General features: G+C 35.0%; 1 protein-coding gene across 6 annotated transcripts in view; it reads left to right on the top strand.

The window, feature by feature from the left end:
• LOC117325438 (cAMP-specific 3',5'-cyclic phosphodiesterase 4C-like) overlaps positions 1–19601 on the top strand; it is a 343137-nt gene that overhangs the window by 242628 nt on the left and 80908 nt on the right. The window contains exon 1 of one of the 6 annotated variants that reach the window (XM_033881649.1): positions 7533–9093. The exons of the other annotated variants lie outside the window; for them this stretch is intronic. Within the exon in view, the coding sequence (XP_033737540.1) occupies positions 8984–9093 (110 nt within the window). The 5' untranslated portion in view covers positions 7533–8983. Of the gene's footprint in view, positions 1–7532; positions 9094–19601 lie in introns of those variants that run through there. 6 annotated transcript variants of the gene reach the window in all.

Raw genomic sequence — 19601 nt, 5'->3', positions numbered from 1 at the left:
TTTGGAGGAAACCTTTGACTTGTCCATTCCAATATGTTTGTGGTTGTGATGATTTTGCTCCAGGTGCAGAAGATCACATCTTTTTTTTAAATCGTAACAAGAGATGAATAATGTCTGTTTTATCGGGGACCGTAGTGCCGTGTTGAGATAATGATTGCAAACTCAGCATGGCATGTTAGCAAGAAAAAGATATGTTTTGAAGGATTGAAGCATTTTGATACTAGTTTGTAATCTTTTTAAGTTATAGATAACAGTATTTGTTGATGGAGATATTGAAAAATGTTTGTAGGATTTTAAGAAAAAAAAATAGAAAAATATTTTGTTTAAAAGTTGAAGCAATTTGTGAGTCCATACATTGATACTTGGTGGAGATATGACACAGGGATTTTTGAATGTATACAAAATGTTAGCCCCTGATAAAGGGAGATAAATCACAGGTGTTATGTCCAAGGTAGCATATGACCTTAAGATATATAATAAAGAAAATTCTCAGCTAGTTTAAAATTTGAAAGTTTGTGCGGATTTGTTTAATACATTGATTCAAAAGTCTGAATTTTCTATTAAATGACTTTCAGAATGTTATATTGAGTTCATCATAGAATGAATGCGGTGGTCAGTTATCACTGATATTGAATTCATTTAAGCATTGATGTCAATTTTGTTTAGTTTCATCGGGGTATGAAAACAATTTGTTTGCAAACTGTATGAATCCGCATAGCGAATTCTTACAGAAGTTTGCAAACAAAATATTTTTTTCGTACCCCTATGAAACCAAAAAATAATTGACATCAACACTTATAATTAATTTTTTAAATTTATTTCCAATTTAAAGCATGTTATATGTACAATCTTACTGGTCTTATATGGGATTCTTTTTCTCAAATCAATACACAACGTCAATTGTCGTATTGTGACGTCACATTTTTCGCGGCATTCTCAGAAATTTTTTCATAGTGGTATGAAAAAAAATCTCAACCAATCAGAAAGCCACATTCTGCGTACAAACAATGGAAAATTAATTATTATAGAATGAATACTGTGGTCCGGTATTACTGATATTGAATTCATTATAGAATGAATACTGTGGTCTGATATCACTGTTTTTGAATTCATCATAGAATGAATACTGTGGTCTGACATCACTGATATTGAATTCATCATAGAATGAATACTGCGGTCAGGTATTACTTGCTGTAGCACCCTAATGATATACCCTGAATTTAGTTGTTTTAGGAAAATACTGAAATATTGAATGCTTTGTGATGATAAGACCACCTGTTGCTGCCTTTAATGAATGAACTTTAGTAAACATGCTTGTGGAACAATACCTGAACTCTGATTATAGAAGTCAACAGATGTCTACATGGCTTATATATTAACTGTACCGACATTGGAAATCAATTTAAGGAGGTGGTATACATGTTGATCTGGACTTAGGGTTGGAGGGGGAGGGAGGGGATGTAAATGTTGATCTGGACTTAGGGTTGGAGGGGGAGGGAGGGATGTAAATGTTGATCTGGACTTAGGGTTGGAGGGGAGGGAGGGGATGTATGTATGTTTGTTTTAGACTGAGGGTTGGAGATTGAGGTTTTGGGAAGGGGATGTATACAGTTGATCTAGACTGAGGGTTTGAGATGGAGGTGTAGGGGGAGGGGGATATAGGTATTTCAGATAGCCAATTAAACTAGACAGGTTTAATATCATTACAGGATGCTCACAGGATTTTTTCATATAAAGCATTTAAAAGATATACAGGCTTTTGTGATACAAAATATTTTTACTGGAAACAGGATTTCTTAGATACAAAATATTAGATTGTTTAGTGTAAATTCTAAACCTTTGATATATAAGATATAATTTGGACATTACCCTGATCAGTAACCATGGCAATATTCTCAATAGATATATTCAGAAAACAAAATCAGATTTATGTTAGGCACCATGATAAATTTCCATCAATAAGATATGTTTTTATATGTGTTAAGACACAGGCCACACATAAGTTTTATATGTGTTAAGACACAGGCCACACATTAGTTTTATATGTGTTAAGACACAGGCCACACATAAGTTTTATATGTGTTAAGACACAGGCCACACATAAGTTTTATATGTGTTAAGACACAGGCCACACATTAGTTTTATATGTGTTAAGACACAGGCCACACATTAGTTTTATAGGTGTTAAGACACAGGCCACACACTAGTTTTATATGTGTTTATAACACAGCTAGGCCACACATTAGTTTTATAGGTGTTAAGACACAGGCCACACATTAGTTTTATATGTGTTAAGACACAGGCCACACATTAGTTTTATATGTGTTTATAACACAGCTAGGCCACACATTAGTTTTATAGGTGTTAAGACACAGGCCACACACTAGTTTTATATGTGTTTATAACACAGCTAGGCCACACATTAGTTTTATATGTGTTAAGACACAGGCCACACATTAGTTTTATATGTGTTAAGACACAGGCCACACATTAGTTTTATATGTGTTAAGACACAGGCCACACATTAGTTTTATATGTGTTTATAACACAGCTAGGCCACACATTAGTTTTATAGGTGTTAAGACACAGGCCACACATTAGTTTTATATGTGTTTATAACACAGCTAGGCCACACATTAGTTTTATATGTGTTAAGACACAGGCCACACACTAGTTTTATATGTGTTTATAACACAGGCCACACATTAGTTTTATATGTGTTAAGACACAGGCCACACATTAGTTTTATGTGTTTATAACACAGCTAGGCCACACATTAGTTTTATATGTGTTAAGACACAGGCCACACATTAGTTTTATATGTGATAAGACACAGGCCACACATTAGTTTTATATGTGTTAAGACACAGGCCACACATTAGTTTTATATGTGTTAAGACACAGGCCACATGTTAGTTTTATATGTGTTAAGACACAGGCCACACATTAGTTTTATATGTGTTAGGACACAGGCCACACATTAGTTTTATAGGTGTTAGGACACAGGCCACACATTAGTTTTATAGGTGTTAAGACACAGGCCACACATTAGTTTTATATGTGTTAAGACACAGGCCGCACATTAGTTTTATATGTGTTAAGACACAGGCCGCACATTAGTTTTATATGTGTTAAGACACAGGCCGCACATTAGTTTTATATGTGTTAAGACACAGGCCACACATTAGTTTTATATGTGTTAGGACACAGGCCACACATTAGTTTTATAGGTGTTAAGACACAGGCCACACACTAGTTTTATATGTGTTAAGACACAGGCCACACATTAGTTTTATATGTGTTAAGACACAGGCCACACATTAGTTTTATATGTGTTAAGACACAGGCCACACATTAGTTTTATATGTGTTAAGACACAGGCCACACATTAGTTTTATATGTGTTAAGACACAGGCCAGACATTAGTTTTATATGTGATAAGACACAGGCCACACATTAGTTTTATATGTGTTAAGACACAGGCCGCACATTAGTTTTATATGTGTTAAGACACAGGCCACACGTTAGTTTTATATGTGTTAAGACACAGGCCACACATTAGTTTTATATGTGTTAAGACACAGGCCGCACATTAGTTTTATATGTGTTAAGACACAGGCCACACATTAGTTTTATATGTGTTAAGACACAGGCCACACATTAGTTTTATATGTGTTAAGACACAGGCCACACATTAGTTTTATATGTGTTAAGACACAGGCCACACGTTAGTTTTATATGTGTTAAGACACAGGCCGCACATTAGTTTTATATGTGTAAGGACACAGGCCACACAGTTTTATATGTGTTAAGACACAGGCCACACATTAGTTTTATATGTGTTAAGACACAGGCCGCACATTAGTTTTATATGTGTTAAGACACAGGCCACATGTTAGTTTTATATGTGTTAAGACACAGGCCACACATTAGTTTTATATGTGTTAGGACACAGGCCACACATTAGTTTTATATGTGTTAAGGACACAGGCCACACAGTTTTATATGTGTTAAGACACAGGCCACACATTAGTTTTATATGTGTTAAGACACAGGCCACACGTTATTTATCAGATTACGTACTAGGGTATTCCCTCCTGTACTCAGTAGTCCCAGGCTATTTTTATAGATCATTAAGGTAGGGAACCGAGCCAATGTAATTCCTACAGAGAAATACACTCGCTAATACTTAAAGAAATCAAACTTGTGGTTTTGTTTTCGTTATTCTAAAGTATGCCTGCACTGTAATAAGAAGTTGAGAATTGTTTATATATACCTGTTCACTGTAAGGTAACGGTGTTGAGCCAGTATAAACTCCCCTTTACCATCATGTAATCAACTGTTTTAGCCTCAAATCAACACTTAACACCTATATGATTTCCAGCTGTCAAGCAGTATTGTAAAATTATGATACCTTTTAGTACTTGTACAATAGTTTTGACAGAATTTACAAGCAAACTTATTGTAGCTGTTTTTAAATACATCTTCGGAGTTTCCATAAATGGGAAATTTTGGAGATATATTTTCCTACCTTTTTCTTTTGTTAAGTGTGATCTCCGTTTGGTGTTCAAATTATTGTCCCCAGCGTAAAAGGCACTATTACGATAATCAAATCATGGAGATCGTTTTAAAGCTTGGCACAGCTAGAGCTCAAGTTCACTGGTTTTATGTATGACATTCATCACTTCTACCATTTAGTCCAGACAAATTGGTATTTAAATAAAATCTGGAATTTTTAAAGGTAGCAATATGGAATATGTACAATTCATTACCTTTGTTTCCATATATATAATCATAGTATTTGACAGGTAGGTTACTAGGGGAAGGACTGTCATGTGACATGTTGGTTACTAGGGAGAAGGGCTGTCATTTTACTTGTAGGTTACTAGGGTAAGGTCTGTCATGTGACATGTTGGTTACTAGGGAGAAGGGCTGTCATGTGACATGTTGGTTACTAGGGGAAAGGACTGACATTTGACGTGTAGGTTACTAGGGAGAAGGGCTGTCATTTGACATGTTGGTTACTAGGGGAAAGGACTGACATTTGACGTGTAGGTTACTAGGGAGAAGGGCTGTCATTTGACATGTAGGTTACTAGGGGAAAGGACTGACATTTGACGTGTTGGTTACTAGGGGAAAGGACTGACATTTGACGTGTAGGTTACTGTGGGAAAGGGCAGTCAACTTTGTTTGCACAAAAATCCTTTACATGTGTTCAAGGTCATGAGACCAAGCAAAAATAGTGTAGCATTTAGCTTGTCATTATGAATGCATCCATGGTGCTGAAGTTCATACTGACGTGGTAAGATACTCGAAGAGGTTCTACTGTGAGCTGTGACTTCTACCTAGAGTATTGGAGTGGTCACAAGATGTCAAATGTGTGGAAAGTTTCTAACCTTTAGTATTAAGATGTGATAGACTATATTAACAATAAACTGATAATTATGAATATAGTCATATACTCTGTTGGAATATGCAAATTACTTCTAAAAGAATCATAATGCTTAGTGTAAGTTACTTGATCTGTTCCTTGGTTTGATGATCAAGCAGATAGCCAATATTGCTGACATAGTCTTTCAATTTACATTGCAGAGAAATTTAATTTCCCAGATGATTTAAACAGTCCTATATACATCTCATTAAAATTCTTTATGACAACCCCAGATCCATAACAATAGGTATTTCATTTCACAAAGATTTTTTTTAAATAAACAAATATAATCATGTATATTGACCAAAACCTCAGTAAGCCGAAAACTGTATGTTATCAGTGTCAGCAGTAGGTAGGTTTCAAGACAAGTATTTGATTAAAGACATAACCAATGTGTTAAAAAGCTATCTGATTGAAGTGTGGAGTGATATTTACGATACACTTCAAAAAAGGTTTCAGGATATTGATTTCTGTTTTAATTTTAAATATTGATCTGTATGTCTTCTATAAGTTCCTGTATATTTGATCCATGTAAACAATACTCCCCAATAAAGTGATAGTTGTGTATTACCATATTCGTTAAAGTGTTTTAAATGCTGACGAAATAAAACAGTACTGACGTCATATAATTTGGTAACTACTAATATTTCACCTGTAAAACTATAAAAAAAAGATTATAGATATGTATAGATATTATATTTTGTTATTCATATATACGCTAAGTGAGGCCTACAGAATATAAAGCAAATTTAATACTGATTACAAATGACCTAAAGGGGGTGAACTGTCCAGTCCACAATTGAAGGGATGATTAATCTACAGGATTGTAGATCTCGTTTTCACAGAACATAGACTCCAAAGGAAGGTTTGGTTGTGATATTATATTTGGTGTATTTTACAGTATCAGCTTAGAGTTCTAAGAAGTTTCTGATTCAATCCAGTTAATTCTTGTTTTCCAAACTTACTACAAAGAAATTGAAAATTATGATTTTACATTTGAAGCAGTCTTTGTTGAATATTTTAATGCCGTTGTGTCTAGTATTTCCATTGTGTCTAGTATTTCCATTGTGTCTAGTATTTCCCCCTGAACGGTATATGCCAGCAAACACTAGTGTGTTCCCACTGTAGCAGAATGTCTGAAGGCATCAGTCATAATCATGGCAAAATATTATATATCTCCATTTTATTGGAGTATGAGTATTGTTGTTATGGAAACCATGGTGTATAGCACTAATAGGAGTAAGATACAGGTGGAAGTTATACAAGTTCTGGATCAATTTGTTTGGATTTGATAGCATAACCCTGGTAAATACTCAACACAACATATCCTCCTCTATCTGGGCTAGAGAGCTGGGGGTGGTCCAGATCAATCGTATATATACGTAGGCTGTGATTTAAATCTAATTAATCATGTGCTCTGTTACAATAGCATAGTACTTTACAGAAAACTGTAACATATATTAGTACATTTACAGAAAAGATATATGTATAGAGAGAGAGAGAGAGAGAGAGAGATTTTAAATATACTAACATGGAGGCCTTGAAATTGATCTAATTTCTCTGGCTTGCAGTATGATGTATTATAAATCAGTTGCATCTCAAATTTTCTCAAACAAACTTCTTCCATGTTGAAAGCAGTGTAACATACTTAATAATTCTTCCCAAAAGAAATTAAATGATAAAAAATTTTACATGATTAAGCTTAAAGATTCTTTATCCAAAATCCATTGATGATGCTTTTAATATGGCAACCCATATAAAAATATATTTTGAGGATCACATAATCATAAAAGAATCATAATATCATTTATTTCAGTGGAATAAAAATGTTTGAATGTAGTGTGATTATGCAGCTTTTGACATGTTATATGAATTTGATAACCATGATACATTATTAGTTTTAAATGAAATCACATTTCAGAGACTGAATTCTTGTTTTAAAAATTAGATGAAAGTGAAATAATGCAATTTTGGTGGTCGCTGCAATCCTGAATGTTTTGGTGCCATTAGGCAGAGAATTTGACGTATGAGTGAAGAGGAGATTCAGGAAACCTGTTAACGCTTAATCTTTAATATTTTTTTCTGTTTATTTTACAGGCAGCTTGAAGGAGCTCTGGCAACAAAGTGACAGATCGAGTACAGAAGCAAACGTTGATGAAAAGACAAATTGAAATCTCTCCAGAAAATTACATGGAATTTGTCTGGGTACCGTCTTGTCGGCAGACTTTGTGTATAGATTGAGGAGTTGTGGTAATAGTGTCTCTATACCTTGATTGACGAGCTTGTTTCTAAGAGATGTTGGATATTTCCTAAAGGATGTTGGATGTTGTAAGCTATTATTCCTGACGGACATTGTATACATCGTAAACAGGAAGTACAAGATTGTAGCCGCTACACACACTCATTGAAAAGGAACACCTGCAATTAATACAGGTGGAACTTAATGCTTGGTGTCAATTTTCTGGTCAAGGGTCATTCTTCTTCACAATTTTATTTGAAGTCTTAAATCCCCTAACAATGTAACACAGCCTACTCTGTTTTTACCTGTATAGAATTATTGATTGGCTAATTGCTGCAGTGTCAACAACAATAGGTAATTACAGGTAAATAGCGGAATCGTTACAGGCGATCTCGAGTACTATTATATAGATTTACCTGTTCCAATTCACAGGTATTTAGTATTCTGTGATTTTATTTATGAGGCTATATATACATTGTTGTATACAATCAGGGCCATACATTTAAAATCACTTACATGGTCTAGCTACCTTCGATCAGTCAAAACATTTCCATGTGCGGAATAAAAAAATTAAATATCCGGATCTATAGATGATTTTGTCATCATTTGCAGTACTGATTGAAACAAAAAAAAGAAAATTTCATTCAGTTTATTGGAAGAGATATCATTGCCAGATATATATATCCAAAGGATTACACTAAACAGTTGTGGATTATTTTCGGAATATAATACGTTCGAATTGCCATTATTTTGGAATATTGTCAAAAAGTTGGATTATCAAGAAATTCCAAGGAGAATTAGAAGTGACTTCTTCGTATGAAATAGTGAAAGATTGACAATCGGCCACATCTGAACAGAAATCTACACTGATAACAGAAACCATTGTACAACATGTATGTAGAATGAAAGGACATATGTAGGGATACCATACGATTTACGGAAGGATTTCTTCTCCTGTTTGTAGTATTTCTGGAAGGATTATTTTCCTGTGGTTATTCTAGATGGACTATTTCCCTGTGGTGAATGTACGATGATGTTACTGGAGACTAGAGACTGAATGGTGGAGAAATAACAGTGAGACCTGGCAGAGTAGATTATCTAATCATACCGTACATATCTAGTGGGATAGATTAGGTGACTACGTACATTATAAATAGTCCTACTTCTGTAGGTACATAATGGCTGTAAGTCTATTGTTGTAATTTTTTTTTTTTAAGCATTATGATTTAAAGTGGCATAGATCCATGTTGAAACAGTGCTGTGGTATTTTTGACTGTTAACATTCCATTCTGACAAAGAACAATCCCAGAAAAATGGATAAGTGTGATTATGATGACGTTCCAGTCTCAGGGACTGGTTTTCATCGTGTGATGAGCACCAGTGTTCTACGAATTCCAAAGCAACGTAAATCATTTTGGCAAAGGTTGGTTTGTAATGGTCCATATAGTGCTAGAAGGGAGGTAACTCCAGTTTCATTTTGAAGAAGTTTTATTTTGGGAGACATTTTACTTTATATTATGAGAAAGATCAAGAGTTGTTATTACTTCCCAGGTTTTTGATACTTGTAATTTGTCAGAAAAATCATTTTGTTTCTAAAACTCCAGATGACAATTTACTTAAAAATATTGCAGAATTCATTAAATTCATATTGTTCTATTTATTCTAATCAGATTTAAGTAATATTTACTTTTTTAAATGTACATGTGAAAAATATATTTATTAGTTCAGATAAAACCTTGATTTCATTTTCTATACTTAAAAATTCAACATAAAAAAAATCCTGTATATTTGGTGCTTATTGATGTACAGGTGACATATTTTCAGGTGTGACTTTATAGATCTGGGTCAGTATGTGATAAAGCATTATCAGTGTGTCCTTGTGATACTCTTTTGTATACACAATTATTGTGTTGTTAATAACAGTTATGTAGGTCATTGTGTCATTGGTTTGTCACTGTCATCCCAATAGTGAATCTCAACATATAAGATACCACAGATAAAACTACACTACACAGATATACTACCTTATTGACTCAAAGATACCATAGATAAAAATTATATCACCTTATTGACTTTCCATCTATTGGCCAATCTTAAATGATAAATTTTTCGATACTGGTCAATATATATTACATTATTGACTTTTCCATATATATATATATTTACATTATTGACCTTTCCATATATATATATTTACATTATTGACTTTTCCTTATATATATTTACATTATTGACTTTTCCATATATATATATTTACATTATTGACTTTTCCATATATATATATTTACATTATTGACTTTTCCATATATATATATTTAAATTATTGACTTTTCCTTATATATATTTAAATTATTGACTTTTTTATATACTGGCCCATATATATTTGTAAATTTTTCATGTGGAGGATCCATAATATGACAATGTCACAAACATTTTTAGCAATTGCTTTCAATTAAAAGCATGAATAATCTTAATATGTATTAAATTAACTTGATCAATGAAATTAATCCTAGCCTTTGAGCTAACAGCAAGGTATAGGGATATGGAATTTCAAACCTCAAAAAGCCATACTGAAAATTTCTGGACTTATTTCAGAATTAGGAAACTAAGTTCTATATACATAGGACAGGTCTAGTTGGGAGTCGATAATACTTTCAGGACCCTAATCCTTATCTACAGTTCTATACCATTATTTGATTCAACTGTTTTATGTGTTTTTCAATCAACAGTTTAAAACCGTAATGATTCAGATACTACCTGTAAGAAGGTTTGGGTGACTGATGTCATTCATCTGTTTATGTCGACAAGTTTTCCTGTCTACCATGTTATTTATTGATTTAGCAGGGTGTATTTTTTAGCAGCACAGGACACTGTAGCATTTACAGGACAAATTTCTTTTTCAGACTTTAATCATGTTTTCTTCACCTTAACATATATTTGTTTTTTGCAGCCAATTAACTTGCTTTCTTTTCAACCAGAAGCCAAAATTCAGATAAGGGAAGGTAGACAACTCTTGCAGACTAAAAGACAATGTTTTCTCTGTTGAGTGATGGTTGGACATCATGTTTATGAATCTTACATTAGTTAATTCCGTTTTTTTTTAAGTAATATATTTTTACCAATGTGTTTTGAAAAATATTTTGATTAAATTCTAGGAATTAGATAAGATGATGTTGCAAACATATGTGTTTCTCTTATAAAGTTCCTCTATTTTCAAATAATGACTTCAATTACACTCAGTTTCAAATATTATTAACCAAAATCAATAGAAACAAGTTTTTACTTATCTTTTTTATGATTTCAAAAATTCTTAATAACGTTCAATCTATAAAGGTCGAAACTTGATCAATAAAATTGCTTTCGCCAGTATATGTCGATCATGGTTTAGGGAAGAAACTGAGGATAACTATTGGAGAAAAACATCTGTCACTGCATGAATTCAGCTAGCTGTCAGAAACTAAGAAAGATAACTCTTCCTGAGGTTTGAAAGGGAAATAATTATGATAAAATATTAAATTTATATAAACCACTTCCTATTTATTTTTCAGATGAGTATGCCTATGTGATTTGCACACCCGCTAATTCAAAACTTGATTACAGACCCCCCAAAAATGTTCAATTTATATAAGTTTTTACTGAAGACACATATATTGATGTTATTTATAGACACCTATAAATATGTTATTTATACAGTCAGTGCTCTCTATATCATTGTACAGTCAGTGGTCTCTATATCATTGTACAGTACGTGGTCACTATATCATTGTACAGTAAGTGGTCACTATATCATTGTACAGTCAGTGGTCACTATATCATTGTACAGTCAGTAGTCACTATATCATTGTACAGTCAGTGCTCTCTATATCATTGTACAGTCAGTGGTCTCTATATCATTGTACAGTCAGTGGTCACTATATCATTGTACAGTAAGTGGTCACTATATCATTGTACAGTCAGTGGTCACTATATCATTGTACAGTCAGTAGTCACTATATCATTGTACAGTCAGTGCTCTCTATATCATTGTACAGTCAGTGGTCTCTATATCATTGTACAGTACGTGGTCACTATATCATTGTACAGTCAGTGATCTCTATATCATTGTACAGTAAGTGGTCACTATATCATTGTACAGTCAGTGGTCTCTATATCATTGTACAGTCAGTGCTCTCTATATCATTGTACAGTCAGTGGTCTCTATATCATTGTACAGTACGTGGTCACTATATCATTGTACAGTCAGTGGTCACTATATCATTGTACAGTCAGTAGTCACTATATCATTGTACAGTCAGTGGTCTCTATATCATTGTACAGTCAGTGGTCACTATATCATTGTACAGTCAGTAGTCACTATATCATTGTACAGTCAGTGGTCTCTATATCATTGTACAGTCAGTGGTCACTATATCATTGTACAGTCAGTGGTCACTATATCATTGTACAGTAAGTGGTCACTATATCATTGTACAGTCAGTGGTCTCTATATCATTGTACAGTACGTGGTCACTTTATCATTGTACAGTCAGTGGTCTCTATATCATTGTACAGTCAGTGGTCTCTATATCATTGTACAGTACGTGGTCACTATATCATTGTACAGTCAGTGATCTCTATATCATTGTACAGTAAGTGGTCACTATATCATTGTACAGTCAGTGGTCTCTATATCATTGTACAGTCAGTGCTCTCTATATCATTGTACAGTCAGTGGTCTCTATATCATTGTACAGTACGTGGTCACTATATCATTGTACAGTCAGTGGTCACTATATCATTGTACAGTCAGTAGTCACTATATCATTGTACAGTCAGTGGTCTCTATATCATTGTACAGTCAGTGGTCACTATATCATTGTACAGTCAGTAGTCACTATATCATTGTACAGTCAGTGGTCTCTATATCATTGTACAGTCAGTGGTCACTATATCATTGTACAGTCAGTGGTCACTATATCATTGTACAGTAAGTGGTCACTATATCATTGTACAGTCAGTGGTCTCTATATCATTGTACAGTACGTGGTCACTATATCATTGTACAGTCAGTGGTCTCTATATCATTGTACAGTCAGTGGTCTCTATATCATTGTACAGTCAGTGGTCACTATATCATTGTACAGTCAGTAGTCACTATATCATTGTACAGTCAGTGGTCTCTATATCATTGTACATTCAGTGGTCACTATATCATTGTACAGTCAGTGGTCACTATATCATTGTACAGTCAGTGCTCTCTATATCATTGTACAGTAAGTGGTCTCTATATCATTGTACAGTCAGTGGTCTCTATATCATTGTACAGTCAGTGATCTCTATATCATTGTACAGTAAGTGGTCACTATATCATTGTACAGTAAGTGGTCACTATATCATTGTACAGGCAGTGGTCTCTATATCATTGTACAGTCAGTGGTCTCTATATCATTGTACAGTAAGTGGTCTCTATATCATTGTACAGTAAGTGGTCTATATATCATTGTACAGTAAGTGGTCACTATATCATTGTACAGTAAGTGATCTCTATATCATTGTACAGTCAGTGATCTCTATATCATTGTACAGTCAGTGGTCACTGTATCATTGTACAGTCAGTGGTCTCTATATCATTGTACAGTACGTGGTCTCTATATCATTGTACAGTAAGTGGTCTCTATATCATTGTACAGTAAGTGGTCTATATATCATTGTACAGTCAGTGGTCTCTATATCATTGTACAGTAAGTGATCTCTATATCATTGTACAGTCAGTGATCTCTATATCATTGTACAGTCAGTGGTCACTGTATCATTGTACAGTCAGTGATATCTATATCATTGTACAGTCAGTGATCTCTATATCATTGTACAGTAAGTGGTCTCTATATCATTGTACAGTAAGTAGTCTCTATATCATTGTACAGTCAGTGATCTCTATATCATTGTACAGTCAGTGGTCTCTATATCATTGTACAGTAAGTGGTCTCTATATCATTGTACAGTAAGTGGTCTCTATATCATTGTACAGTAAGTGGTCACTATATCATTGTACAGTCAGTGATCTCTATATCATTGTACAGTCAGTGGTCTCTATATCATTGTACAGTCAGTGATCTCTATATCATTGTACAGTAAGTGGTCACTATATCATTGTACAGTAAGTGGTCACTATATCATTGTACAGTAAGTAGTCACTATATCATTGTACAGTAAGTGGTCACTATATCATTGTACAGTCAGTGGTCTCTATATCATTGTACAGTCAGTGGTCTCTATATCATTGTACAGTAAGTGGTCTCTATATCATTGTACAGTAAGTGATCTCTATATCATTGTACAGTAAGTGGTCACTATATCATTGTACAGTCAGTGAACTCTATATCATTGTACAGTCAGTGGTCTCTATATCATTGTACAGTCAGTGATCTCTATATCATTGTACAGTAAGTGGTCTCTATATCATTGTACAGTAAGTGGTCTCTATATCATTGTACAGTCAGTGCTCTCTATATCATTGTACAGTAAGTGCTCTCTATATCATTGTACAGTAAGTGGTCTCTATATCATTGTACAGTAAGTGGTCACTATATCATTGTACAGTAAGTGGTCACTATATCATTGTACAGTCAGTGAACTCTATATCATTGTACAGTCAGTGATCTCTATATCATTGTACAGTCAGTGGTCTCTTTATCATTGTACAGTCAGTGGTCTCTATATCATTGTACAGTAAGTGGTCACTATATCATATTGTACAGTCAGTGATCTCTATATCATTGTACAGTCAGTGATCTCTATATCATTGTACAGTCAGTGGTCACTATATCATTGTACAGTCAGTAGTCACTATATCATTGTACAGTCAGTGGTCTCTATATCATTGTACAGTCAGTGGTCACTATATCATTGTACAGTCAGTGGTCACTATATCATTGTACAGTAAGTGGTCACTATATCATTGTACAGTCAGTGGTCTCTATATCATTGTACAGTACGTGGTCACTATATCATTGTACAGTCAGTGGTCTCTATATCATTGTACAGTCAGTGGTCTCTATATCATTGTACAGTCAGTGGTCACTATATCATTGTACAGTCAGTAGTCACTATATCATTGTACAGTCAGTGGTCACTATATCATTGTACAGTCAGTGCTCTCTATATCATTGTACAGTAAGTGGTCTCTATACCATTGTACAGTCAGTGGTCTCTATATCATTGTACAGTCAGTGATCTCTATATCATTGTACAGTAAGTGGTCACTATATCATTGTACAGTAAGTGGTCACTATATCATTGTACAGTCAGTGGTCTCTATATCATTGTACAGTAAGTGGTCACTATATCATTGTACAGTCAGTGGTCTCTATATCATTGTACAGTAAGTGGTCACTATATCATTGTACAGTAAGTGGTCACTATATCATTGTACAGTAAGTGGTCACTATATCATTGTACAGTAAGTGGTCTCTATATCATTGTACAGTAAGTGGTCTCTATATCATTGTACAGTAAGTGGTCTCTATATCATTGTACAGTAAGTGGTCACTATATCATTGTACAGTCAGTGATCTCTATATCATTGTACAGTCAGTGGTCTCTATATCATTGTACAGTCAGTGATCTCTATATCATTGTACAGTAAGTGGTCACTATATCATTGTACAGTAAGTGGTCACTATATCATTGTACAGTAAGTAGTCACTATATCATTGTACAGTAAGTGGTCACTATATCATTGTACAGTCAGTGGTCTCTATATCATTGTACAGTCAGTGGTCTCTATATCATTGTACAGTAAGTGGTCTCTATATCATTGTACAGTAAGTGATCTCTATATCATTGTACAGTAAGTGGTCACTATATCATTGTACAGTCAGTGAACTCTATATCATTGTACAGTCAGTGGTCTCTATATCATTGTACAGTCAGTGATCTCTATATCATTGTACAGTAAGTGGTCTCTATATCATTGTACAGTAAGTGGTCTCTATATCATTGTACAGTCAGTGCTCTCTATATCATTGTACAGTAAGTGCTCTCTATATCATTGTACAGTAAGTGGTCTCTATATCATTGTACAGTAAGTGGTCACTATATCATTGTACAGTAAGTGGTCACTATATCATTGTACAGTCAGTGAACTCTATATCATTGTACAGTCAGTGATCTCTATATCATTGTACAGTAAGTGGTCTCTATATCATTGTACAGTAAGTAGTCTCTATATCATTGTACAGTCAGTGATCTCTATATCATTGTACAGTCAGTGGTCTCTATATCATTGTACAGTAAGTGGTCTCTATATCATTGTACAGTAAGTGATCTCTATATCATTGTACAGTCAGTGGTCTCTATATCATTGTACAGTCAGTGATCTCTATATCATTGTACAGTAAGTGGTCACTATATCATTGTACAGTAAGTGGTCACTATATCATTGTACAGTAAGTAGTCACTATATCATTGTACAGTAAGTGGTCACTATATCATTGTACAGTCAGTGGTCTCTATATCATTGTACAGTAAGTGGTCTCTATATCATTGTACAGTAAGTGATCTCTATATCATTGTACAGTAAGTGGTCACTATATCATTGTACAGTCAGTGAACTCTATATCATTGTACAGTCAGTGGTCTCTATATCATTGTACAGTCAGTGATCTCTATATCATTGTACATTAAGTGGTCTCTATATCATTGTACAGTAAGTGGTCTCTATATCATTGTACAGTCAGTGCTCTCTATATCATTGTACAGTAAGTGCTCTCTATATCATTGTACAGTAAGTGGTCTCTATATCATTGTACAGTAAGTGGTCACTATATCATTGTACAGTAAGTGGTCACTATATCATTGTACAGTCAGTGAACTCTATATCATTGTACAGTCAGTGATCTCTATATAAAATGAGTACAGTCAGTGGTCTCTTTATCATTGTACAGTCAGTGGTCTCTATATCATTGTACAGTAAGTGGTCACTATATCATATTGTACAGTCAGTGATCTCTATATCATTGTACAGTCAGTGATCTCTATATCATTGTACAGGCAGTGGTCTCTATATCATTGTACAGTCAGTGGTCTCTATATCATTGTACAGTAAGTGGTCACTATATCATTGTACAGTAAGTGGTCTCTATATCATTGTACAGTCAGTGATCTCTATATCATTGTACAGTCAGTGCTCTCTATATCATTGTACAGTCAGTGCTCTCTATATCATTGTACAGTAAGTGGTCTCTATATAAAATGAGTGCCCACATTGTACAGTAAGTGGTCTCTATATAAAATGAGTGCCCACATTGTACAGTAAGTGGTCTCTGTATCAAGTAAGCGGCCACATAGCACAGTCATTGATCTCTATATAAAGTGAGTTGCCATACACATTGTATGGCAAGTGGTCTCTATATGACGTGAGTGGTCACATTATACAGTCAGCGGTCTCTATATATAAAGTGAGTGGTCACATTGTACAGTCAGCAGTCTCTGTATATAAAGTGAGTGGTCACATTGTACAGTCAGCAGTCTCTGTATATAAAGTGAGTGGTCACATTGTACAGTCAGCGGTCTCTGTATATAAAGTGAGTGGTCACATTGTACAGGGAGTGGTCTCTGTATATAAAGTGAGTGGTCACATTGTACAGGGAGTGGTCTCTGTTTATAAAGTGAGTGGTCACATTGTACAGTCAGCAGTCTATATAAAGTGAGTGGTCACATTGTACAGTCAGCGGTCTCTGTATATAAAGTGAGTGGTCACATTATACAGTCAGCAGTCTCTGTATATAAAGTAAGTGGTCACATTGTACAGTAAGTGGCCTCTACATAAAGTGAGTGGTCACATTGTACAGTCAGCGGTCTCTGTTTATAAAGTGAGTGGTCACATTGTACAGGGAGTGGTCTCTGTATATAAAGTGAGTGGTCACATTGTACAGGGAGTGGTCTCTGTATATAAAGTGAGTGGTCACATTGTACAGGGAGTGGTCTCTGTATATAAAGTGAGTGGTCACATTGAACAGGGAGTGGTCTCTGTATATAAAGTGAGTGGTCACATTATACAGGGAGTGGTCTCTGTATATAAAGTGTGTGGTCACATTGTACAGGGAGTGGTCTCTGTATATAAAGTGAGTGGTCACATTGTACAGGGAGTGGTCTCTGTATATAAAGTGAGTGGTCACATTGTACAGGAAGTGGACACTATATAAAGTGAGTGGTCACATTGTACAGTAAGTGGCCTCTACATAAAGTGAGTGGTCACATTGTACAGGAAGTGGACACTACATAAAGTGAGTGGTCACATTGTACAGTAAGTGGCCTCTACATAAAGTGAGTGGTCACATTGTACAGGAAGTGGACACTACATAAAGTGAGTGGTCACATTGTACAGTCAGCAGTCTCTGTATATAAAGTGAGTGGTCACATTGTACAGGAAGTGGACACTACATAAAGTGAGTGGTCACATTGTACAGTAAGTGGCCTCTACATAAAGTGAGTGGTCACATTGTACAGGAAGTGGACACTACATAAAGTGAGTGGTCACATTGTACAGTCAGCAGTCTCTGTATATAAAGTGAGTGGTCACATTGTACAGGAAGTGGACACTACATAAAGTGAGTGGTCACATTGTACAGGAAGTGGACACTACATAAAGTGAGTGGTCACATTGTACAGGAAGTGGACACTACATAAAGTGAGTGGTCACATTGTACAGGAAGTGGACACTACATAAAGTGGGTGGTCACATTGTACAGGAAGTGGACACTACATGAAGTAGAGAAGTATATCTAGTTAATGAGTAATCGTTTTCAGAAGAAAGATGTCTCTATTTCCAGGTAAATGTCTGAAGCAGTCCTCTAGATTGAGGCTGAGATCTATATATAGAGGGAATATACTATGGAAGGTATGGTCTCTTTATAGAGAAATACATTTTCAAATGGAATTAGCTGGTTTGTCATGTGTAGTGGTCTCTACATAGAGGCAGTACTGTGGAGGGATTGGTCATTTTATGTAAGGTTGTTGTATATGGAAATGTGTTCCACTTCCAAACTTAGTTCACAAGATATGTCCTCGGTGTGAAGGTAAAATACACCCAGGTTTAAATATTGACACTGTTATGTCCTCGGTGTGAAGGTAAAATACACCCAGGTTATTAGATATGTCCTCGGTGTGAAGGTAAAATACACCCAGGTTATTGACACTGTTATGTCCTCGGTGTGAAGGTAAAATACACCCAGGTTATTAGATATGTCCTCGGTGTCAAGGTAAAATACACCCAGGTTATTAGATATGTCCTCGGTGTCAAGGTAAAATACACCCAGGTTATTGACACTGTTATGTCCTCGGTGTGAAGGTAAAATACACCCAGGTTATTAGATATGTCCTCGGTGTCAAGGTAAAATACACGCAGGTTATTAGATATGTCCTCGGTGTGAAGGTAAAATACACCCAGGTTATTAGATATGTCCTCGGTGTGAAGGTAAAATACACCAAGGTTATTGACACTGTTATGTCCTCGGTGTCAAGGTAAAATACACTCAGGTTATTAGATATGTCCTCGGTGTCAAGGTAAAATACATGTACACCCAGGTTATTAGATATGTCCTCGGTGTCAAGGTAAAATATACCCAGGTTATTGACACTTTTATGTCCTCGGTGTGAAGGTAAAATACACCCAGGTTATTAGATATGTCCTCGGTGTCAAGGTAAAATACACCCAGGTTATTAGATATGTCCTCGGTGTGAAGGTAAAATACACCCAGGTTATTGACACTGTTATGTCCTCGGTGTCAAGGTAAAATACACTCAGGTTATTAGATATGTCCTCGGTGTGAAGGTAAAATACACCCAGGTTATTGACACTGTTATGTCCTCGGTGTCAAGGTAGTTCGTAGTCAGCATCAGAACTAAGAACAGAGGCAATGAACATTTTCTCACATGCAAAATTCTGTCTTT

The sequence above is a fragment of the Pecten maximus genome, chromosome 4 (genome assembly GCF_902652985.1).
Source record: "Pecten maximus chromosome 4, xPecMax1.1, whole genome shotgun sequence".
NCBI lineage: Eukaryota > Metazoa > Mollusca > Bivalvia > Pectinida > Pectinidae > Pecten > Pecten maximus.
The sequence above is the reverse complement of the archived record's forward strand: the minus strand, read 5'-3'. Positions and strand labels throughout refer to the sequence as shown.